At 40.0% G+C, this 9,092-nt stretch overlaps 1 protein-coding gene across 1 annotated transcript in view; it reads left to right on the top strand.

Moving 5' to 3' along the window:
• The first annotated feature begins 8,785 nt into the window (after positions 1-8,785).
• Positions 8,786-9,092, top strand: part of FAM174A (family with sequence similarity 174 member A) — a 26,394-nt gene continuing 26,087 nt past the window's right edge. Inside the window, exon 1 of the mRNA XM_040239748.1 lies at positions 8,786-9,091. Within this exon, the coding sequence (XP_040095682.1) occupies positions 8,937-9,091 (155 nt within the window). The 5' untranslated portion in view covers positions 8,786-8,936. The remainder of the gene's footprint in view (position 9,092) is intronic.

Here is a 9,092-nt window from a genome sequence, read left to right as displayed (position 1 = left end):
CATATGTTTATCTCTGGAAGCTACATGAAAAACTGAAGATATTTTTAGGCTTTGAAAGAGGAGCTGTTTATCTGGTGAGTAGGGATGGAAGACAGTTTTTCAGTAAATATCTTTTTATACATTTTGAATTTTGAACCATATAAATTTACTATGCTCAAATAAATATTTTAAAATACTCAAAAATTTTAACCATTTTTAATATATAAATAGTTTCAGCTATTTACATAAAATGTTTATTAATAAAAACTAGGTTTTCATCATATGGAAGCAATGGATCATTCAGTTCAGTTCAGTTCAGTTCAGTCACTCAGTCATGTCCAACTCTTTGTGACTCCATGAATACCAGGCCTCCCTGTCCATCACCATCACCCGGAATTCACTCAAACTCAAGTCCATTGAGTCAGTGATGCCATCCAGCTATCTCATCCTCTGTCGTCCCCTTCTCTTCCTGCCCCCAATCCCTCCCAGCATCAGAGTCTTTTCCAGTGAGTCAACTTTTCGCATGAGGTGGCCAAAGTATTGGAGTTTCAGCTTTAGCATCATTCCTTCCAAAGAACACCCAGGATCATTAGGAAGCATTTTTCTCTCATGAATGGCATTAAGTATATCTTTCCAAATTAAATAGCCATTTTAAAATACAATGATGGCTATCCAGATATCATATGCTCTTTCTGGAATGAAACACACAAGTATAGTGCCTAGAGCAAATTCCAAATTGGGTTCTAGCTCTATCAAAGAATGGCAAGATCTGCTCACAAATGTTTACATATTTAATGGCCTTAGTGAATCCGGTTTCTTTTCTGAGGTGCCCATCCTATTTCTCACCTTTAAGACATAAACTGCATTCCCTCCTCTGACCTGCTAATATCCATCACCAAGGACTATATTGCACTGAAGAGGCCCTAGGGAAGATAGTTGCGGACATATCACTTACAGATTACAAACCTCATGACCCTTTCATCCCAATGACCGTTTGTGCCTCAGTAAATTCCCACTGCCCCGTAAGTGCAGTTTTTTACCTATTTGGTAACACGCATGCTAAGGAAGATTCTGCTATGCAGTGGGCATATAAAACCAGTCAAAACTGCTTTATTTCACACAATCATCTCATTCCTTTTTCCCCCTCAAAACTGATATTGACTTTCACTTTTAGGTTCACTGCCAATACACTATCCGTCACCCAGGAATACCAAACTGCTGCATAGGATGAAATGTGACCTAGCATACCCCTCCTCTCTGAGGCCTAACCGTCTCCCAAGTGATGATACAAAGAATGGGAGACAAAGGCATTATAACCCTACTTCACAGTGGCTCTGGTCTCAAACATCGCCCTCCTGTGTTCTTACCTGTATCTAGATCACAGTATTGGCTTTACTTTCCACAGCTATTAATATTCATTGGGCTGGGTGCTCAGCTACAGTCAGTGAAACCATTCATCAGTTAGTACTGCCTCAGCTCTATCTACTTCGGCTTTTTAAACAAGTGACACAAGAAAATATTTTTTTTTAATTTTCAAGGCAGAGAGACTCTGTATACCTAGAACCCTAAAATGAGAGCATCAACACACATTCCCTTAAGAAATAATTCATGGGCAAAGATGCAGAAAATATTTAATCAAAATAATACATTAGTGGTATTTTTAATAAATACAGATATGATACCACTCTAATGGCAGAAAGTGAAAAGGAACTCAAGAGAAAAATCTTGGCAGACAGTGAAGGACAGGGGAGCCTGGCATACTGCAGTCCATGGAGTCATCTCACAAAGAGTCGGACATGACAAATGTTATTACAATAACAAATGTTATTACATCATTAGTAATAACAGTGTTCTAGCTATAGGGCAATTGTCCAATATAGTAAATACATAAAAGAAATCATTAAAATTCATGTTTACAGATACCTTTGTGACAAATAAAATATCATTTATGACATAAATATAAAAATAGTATATAAACTACATATAGTCTATTGTTCTGATTGGGCTTCCCAGGTGGCTCAGTGGTAAAGAATCCAGCTGCCAATACAGGAGACACAGGCTTGATCCCTGGGTTAGGAAGATCCCCTGGAATAGGAAATGGCAACATGTTCCAGTATTCTTGCCTGGAAAACTCCATGGACAGATAAGCCTGGCAGGCTCCAGTCCATAGCATAGAAAAGGGTCTGAGAAACTGAGCATGCAAGCATTGTTCTAAATATATAAGCAAAGATTGAAGGCAGAAGAAAGGGACAACAGAGGATGAGATGGTTGGATGGCATCATCAACTCGATGGACATGAGTTTGAGCAAGTTCCAGGAGTTGCTGATGAACAGGGAAGCCTGGCATGCTGCAGTCCATGGGCTCACAAAGAGTTGGACACAACTGAGCGACTGAACTGAACTGAATACATATATATACACACAGGCACATATACAATACTGGAATATGGAAATGACACTCCTAGGGTGGTAGAATTATTTTGTCTTTATGTTTCTAAACCTCAGTGGTATCAATGTATCACATTTATTATTTTTAAAAAAATTCAATTTTCATGATCTACTCTAAGAAATAAATGACAAAGATATATTTTCATTTGGTGCTATTTATATTATCTTTTATAGATATAACTTCTATTCATTATTTTTTGCTGGTTGCTCTAAGAATATTTCTCTGTATTATAATTGTTACAATGCCTATTTAGCAACAATATTGGGTCACTTCAATTTTCACTCCTACCCTTAGTAGTTACTACTTCATAAACCCTCTTTCACACTTAACATTTCGCACCTCATACCTAACAAATGTAATAGCCTTAGGAGAGCACGATTCTATTTATAAACATCCCACTTCTAACCTTTAGGAGCTTCCTACCTCATGAATCCCTTTTCACACCTGACATTTCAAACTTCACATGTCACATATCATATTTCACAAATGGGAAAAAGTCTATTTCCACTTACTTCACCTCTCTTGTCTTTTACCTTTATGTTCTATTTCCATGTTTTTATATGCACATACATCATAAACATGGCCTTATGCAAAGCACTGCATTCTTTTTAAGAAAATTTGGGAGAAATAAAAATAGGTTTTTGTATTTACACAGTGATTTTCCATTTCTGCTTGCCATTCTCTACTTTCTGTAAATAAAAATTTCCATCTTGTACCACTTCCATTCAGCCTGAAAAACATCCTGTGGTTTAGTCTGTTGGAAATGAATTTCCTCAGCTTTCACTTGCCTCAAAACATCTTTGTTTTGACTTTTTTTTTTTTTTAGAAGATAACTTAACTGGATATAGAATTCAAGGCTGATAACTTTTTAATTTCTTTTAGCACCTGAAAGATGCTACTGCTTCTGGTCTCCATTGTTTCAGTTGAGAACTACACCTTCATATGTGTTATTTTTCTTTGGTGTGTAATGCATCTTTTTTCTTTGGCTCATTTCAAGATGTTCTAATTTGGACTCTGTGTGATTAATATACCTACATGTGCTATTCTTGGTATTTATCTTGCTTACTACTCTCTGATCTCCTTGGAATTGTAAATCAAAGTTTTTTAATCATTTACCAAAATATTTTATTGCCTCATTATATTGCTTTTTCTTTTTGAGCTCCAGTGCATATATATTAAACTGTAGAATACTGTCGTGTAAGTTCCAAGTGTTTTGTTCTTTTCTTGAATCTTTCTATATCTCCTTTTTTGAGACTGTATAATTTCTATTTATCTATTTCCAAGCCCTGTAAATTGTGTGCTGTGTGCTCAGTCATGTTCAATTCCGTGACTCCAAGGACTTCAGCCTGCCAGTCTCCTCTGTTCATGGGATTTTCCAGGCAAGAATACTGGAATGGATTGCCATTTCCTACTCTAGAGGATCTTCCCAACCCAGGGATCAAACCCGCCTCTCTTTTGTCTGCTGCATTGGCAGGCAGATTCTTTACCACTAGTGCTACCAGGAAGCCCCTTAGTAAACTGGTGAGATCCAATCTCAAACTCTTTCTCCTCTAAGAATCTTGTTAGGGCTTGGTTTCCAAGCTTTGTTAAAGTGGGTATAAAGAGGGCCTTTCTCTGGGTGTGGTCTTTTTTTTTTTTACTTTACTTTACAATACTTTATTGGTTTTGCCATACATCAACATGGATCCGCCATGGGTGTACACGTGTTCCCAATCCTGAACCCCCCTCCCACCTCCTTCCTATCATAAAGCAGTGATTCCATCTGATTTCCACTATGTTAGGTGTTAAAGAGATTTATTCAGTATGTCTGGGCCCTAATTCCAAAGTCGCCAGCACTGTTTAATATCTAATGTCTCTGTTCTGCTCTCACCTCTGTAACAGCAAATTTCTTATTAACTTTGTGGCCATGTCTGGTAGTACTATCCCACTTTCAGTCAAGGCTGTGTGGGGAACCTCTATACGAACTTCATGACCTCCACAGACTCTTTCTTAATGCCTTGGCCCACAGACCCCAACCATTAAAAGCCCAGAACTCTGATCTCTGCCTCTTCAGTTAAGAGAGACTCCCATATTCTGACTGAACTCCAGGTTCATGCACTATAGCTGGGAAATTTTCCATAGGCAGAGCTCCAGAGATACTCACCTTGTTTCTTTCCTCTCAGGAACCACAGCCCATTTATACAGTCGGTGTGTGTGTGTTTTAGATATTTAACCTTAACATTTATTAAGATTCCTACTTGTTTATGCAGTGCCTAGCCTGACAACACTGTTCCTTCTTATTCTTGAATTGTTGTTCTTTAGTTGTCGTCTGAAATTCCAACTCTTCCTTCCCCTTCAAGATTTTTAGTGCATTCTCTTCACTTGCTGGTTTTGCGATCATCCATAGTCCCTTTTCCTGACTATTGAATTTTTTCCGTTTGGACCTCAGGGTATACACAATCCACCTGAAGTGGCAGTATCCTGCCATTTAAAAGTATAAGAGACTCCTTCTATCAGATGTCACTATGAATGACCGTTACAGTTGAGACAACCTCCTACATTCCCTCTTCCCTTAATGGACAAGCAAGGAAATTTTGCCACCAGAGAACACTTATTTGAGCCTTGTTTTCACTAGACTGAGCTAAAATTGATATGCCTATCAATATAAATGGCTCAGACAGTAAAGAATCCGCCTTCAATGTGGGAGAACTGGGTTCGATCTCTGGGTTGGGAAGATCCCCTGGAGAAGGGAACGGCAACCCACTCCAGTATTCTTGCCTGAAGAATTCCATGGACAGAGAAATCTGGCAGACTGCAGTCCATGAGGTCACAACAAGTCAGACACGACTGAGCGACTTTCACACACACATATCAATATAAATGAAATCTCTATCAATGTGAGTTGTCTTCCTTTTCCTTACTAACATCAATTTCTATAGAGAGTAGAATATGCCCATTTTAATAGCAAAATTCTCAGATTACCAGAAGCTAGAAGCTGCCATGTGACATCTCTCCCTCCAATGAGATATGTGTCAAGGCCAACAGGTGGGACTTTGGGTAACCAGTAACTGTTTAAAAAGAAAAAGACATACATGGCTGCTCATTTCTCCCTATGCCTATCCCCCATCCCCTTTCTACTTATCCATAAGGCCAACTTAAATTTGTAACTCTCACCTTGACCAAAAACATGTGAAAAATAAATGCTTATTTGCTGTATGCCACTGATGTAGTTTTCAATAGTGGTTATGCAGCATTATTCTAACAATAGCTGATTGAGACAATAAGCTAGACTCAAATCATGGAAGCCTACAACTAGGAGAAGACAAAATGTAAGAGGCAATATTGACCTCTGAGGCTACAGTGCCTGAGTTTATTGCCCAGCTCTATTGCTTTTACTCACGCTGATTTTCACCAACTTGATTATCCTTTATCGTGGTTTCTTAATTGTAAATTAGGAACAATAATGGCAGAATTGTTTAGCATTTCATAATATGAGATCTGGTACACAACAGATACTTAATTAATATGTAATATTATTATTCAATATGGGACCAGGGAGGGAGGATTAGATTTTACTTAATAGGCCAGAGGTATTTTACACACTTCAATGGAAGACTGCTGTTCTGTCAGCTGGGGTGTTCCCTGATAAATCAGAATAGGGGTCTTTTCCTAGTATGCAGGTTAATTTAAGTAAGTATAACTTTTCTTCTCTTTTATGTTTTTAAATCTCTCCTGATTGATACAACTTGTTTGCAAGACAAAAACATGTAAATGAACAAGTAGGATTATTATTAAGAGAAAAAATTCAAAAACACCAATTAGTTGGGCATTCTGTCTTTTAAATAGGCATGTGTGCCCCAAATTGTCATTTTATATTATATAAGCAAAATACAATATTTTCTCCCAGGAAACTGGTTCCTAGTTCCTGTGATGGAATTAAAAATATGTTTCATGAGAGTTTACAAATAATACAGTATTATGCAAAAATCACAATAATTTGCAGCTTCTCTGCCTGCTTAAGATCTCAAGCAATTTAAAAATAATTCTTTGTCAGAAGCAGGGAACAGAAAAGAGTTGATTAATGATAGAGACATTAGGGAAACAGGGAAAAGTTGATAACATTTGGATATAGGTGGTGAGGGAATGGAGAGATTCTTAAATGTTAGTGCAAATAAAAATTACCCTGAGAGCTTAGTAAAATGCATACAGAATCCATGTTCCCAATCCCCAAAATTCTGGCTCAGAATTTCTAGAATAGTGATCTAGAACCAACATTTTTAACAAATTCCATTTCTGATTCTGATTCAAGTAGCTAGCTGCAGAAACACTAGAATGATTAGAATGCTCTAATCATTTGCAATCATTAGTTTAACTCTGCTATTTCAGAATTATTTAGTACATTTCCATAACCAGTAAGCATGTTGCAGGTGGAAAGCTAAGGATAAATGATGACTCCAAGATTTTACATCTGAACACCTGAGTAAAGAATAATGCCGTTAATCAAGATGAGGAACACAATGGTAAAATGAGATATTGTAAGGAAGGAAAGATGGTGCTTTTGTTTTTTGGTGTGTTGAATATTGGATATTTTGAGGAGCAGAAAGGAGTAGCATTAAATACTAACCTTCTTCCATGTAAGGCTCTGAATAAGAATGTGGATAAGGGAAAGAAGAAACCCAAGGAGCCACTTCATTATTGATAAATGTCCAGGTTGGAAACTAAAATTAGTGTGTGTCACCAATGGTCTTTCTCACACTGGAACCCAGCATTAAGATGCCTAGTCCTGGCAATTCTACATGGGTCTGCATGAGTCTATTACCCACAAGCAGCTAGAAGACACTATACTGACCACCTTACCTACAATAGTCCTTTACACAATTTTTACTACAGACTCTGTGTTTGTCATTTTTAACATGCACTTCAAAATAAGAATGAATGTTACTATTATGTTATTTCCATCTGACCTTAAGGGCTATGAGAGCAAGGATGATATCTTGTCTAGTGTTCAATACTCAAATACAGCTCTGAAGGAGTAGAAAGTCTAAAAAATTTGTTGAATGAGGAAGTTTTTAAAAGAACAGATACTAACTTCAATTTCTGGTCTGTTGTTTTTGTTTATATCTGCTCACCCCCAAGTTCCATATTACTGATGTCAAAGTTAAACAGGCAGAGACTTATTCAAGACGATCACAACAGAAAACAGGGGCCAGGACTCTGTCTGAACTCAACAGAAAGCTTAAGATATTTTAAGAGTAGGAAAACTCCCAGGTCAGTTCTGTTTACCCAAAGGAAATTCCGACTCTTTTTGACCTCATGTACTGTAGCCCACCAGGCTCCTCTGTCCATGGGATTTCCCAGGCAAGGATACTTGGGTGGGTTGCCATTTCCTTCTTCATGGGGATTTTCCCAACACAGGGGTTGAATCCGGGTCTCCTGCACTGCAGGCGGATGCTTTACCATCTGAGCTACTAGGGAAGCCTTCACAAAGGAAAAGTAAAATTTCTCTAAGCTTCGTGACGGAAGGCAGTTTTACAACTTGAAACAAAGCGCCTGCCTAACTCAGGCTTCTATGCTTCCAAGGAGACTGGGAGATACGGGTGCTGTCTCCTTTTCTGACATTTTTAAAGGATGACTCCTAGTTCCTTAAGACAGCCCTGGGTTGTAACACGGGAAAGAACTTTTAAAAAGATTTATATCCCCAAAGTGCAGAGAATCAATTACCAGTTACCAATACCTGTACCAATTATTGGTACAGTTAACAGTTTTCTAACGTAATGCTCTAAGGAAAGGGAGGTCAAGGACCCAGAGGCAGGAAAAAAAAATACCTAATAAAATGTGTACCTGAGCTGAGGGAAACGTCAAGGCGGTCTTTAATAACTGATTAGCTGTGTTTCTGCACTTCTGCACCAACGAACTCAAATGATGAGCTTCCAATCTCTCCTGGTTTCTTCCTGCAAAGAGTTGGTGCACGCTTGACACAACTGTTTACTTTCTTTCTAGTGACCTAACAACCCAGTCTAGTAAAATATGTACCTGAGCTGAGGGAAACGCCAAAGCAGTCTTTAATAAGCAATTGGCTGTGTTTCTTCAGTTTTGCACCAACGAACTCAAATTACAAGCTTCCACCCTCTCCTGGATTCTTCCCGCAAAGGGTTGTTGCACGCTTGACACAACTCTCTTCCGGTTTGCTTTCCTTCTAGGGAGCCAACCGCAGGCTCCCTCCTCTCGACTTCCGGAAGTGCGCGGGGCGCAAACGGTCTCACGCGCCTGACGTCACGGAACGCGCCAGCCCCGGAAGGTTAGCAACTGGGAGCGTCCCTAGTAGCAGGGGGCTGCTGAGATGTACGAACTTCCGGTTGTCGACGGCAGCTGCAGCTGCTGCTGCCGCCACCTGCGGCGGGCCAGGTCTTCGCCCGGGCTTCAGTCAGCGTGTCTCCCCCGTCTCTTCAGTTAACACGCCCATGGTCTCTCCTGGAGCCAGGGCGGCGGGCGCCGGAGCTCGCGCGCGGTGAGGGAGCCGGCCGCGGACCATGCAGCCGACGCTCTGCAGCTGCTGCCTCAGCCGCGCCCTGGCCTCGGCGCTCCTGCTGTCGCTGCTGCTGCCCGAATTGAGCGGGCCCTCCGCGGGACGGCCGCCGGCAGCGCGGGCGGCGCCCGACCCCCATCCCGGGGCGCGCGGGCCGCGC

This window comes from Oryx dammah, unplaced genomic scaffold (assembly GCF_014754425.2).
Source record: "Oryx dammah isolate SB20612 unplaced genomic scaffold, SCBI_Odam_1.1 HiC_scaffold_5, whole genome shotgun sequence".
Taxonomy (NCBI): domain Eukaryota; kingdom Metazoa; phylum Chordata; class Mammalia; order Artiodactyla; family Bovidae; genus Oryx; species Oryx dammah.
Note: the sequence above shows the minus strand (reverse complement) of the source record. Positions and strands in the feature narration are given on the sequence as shown.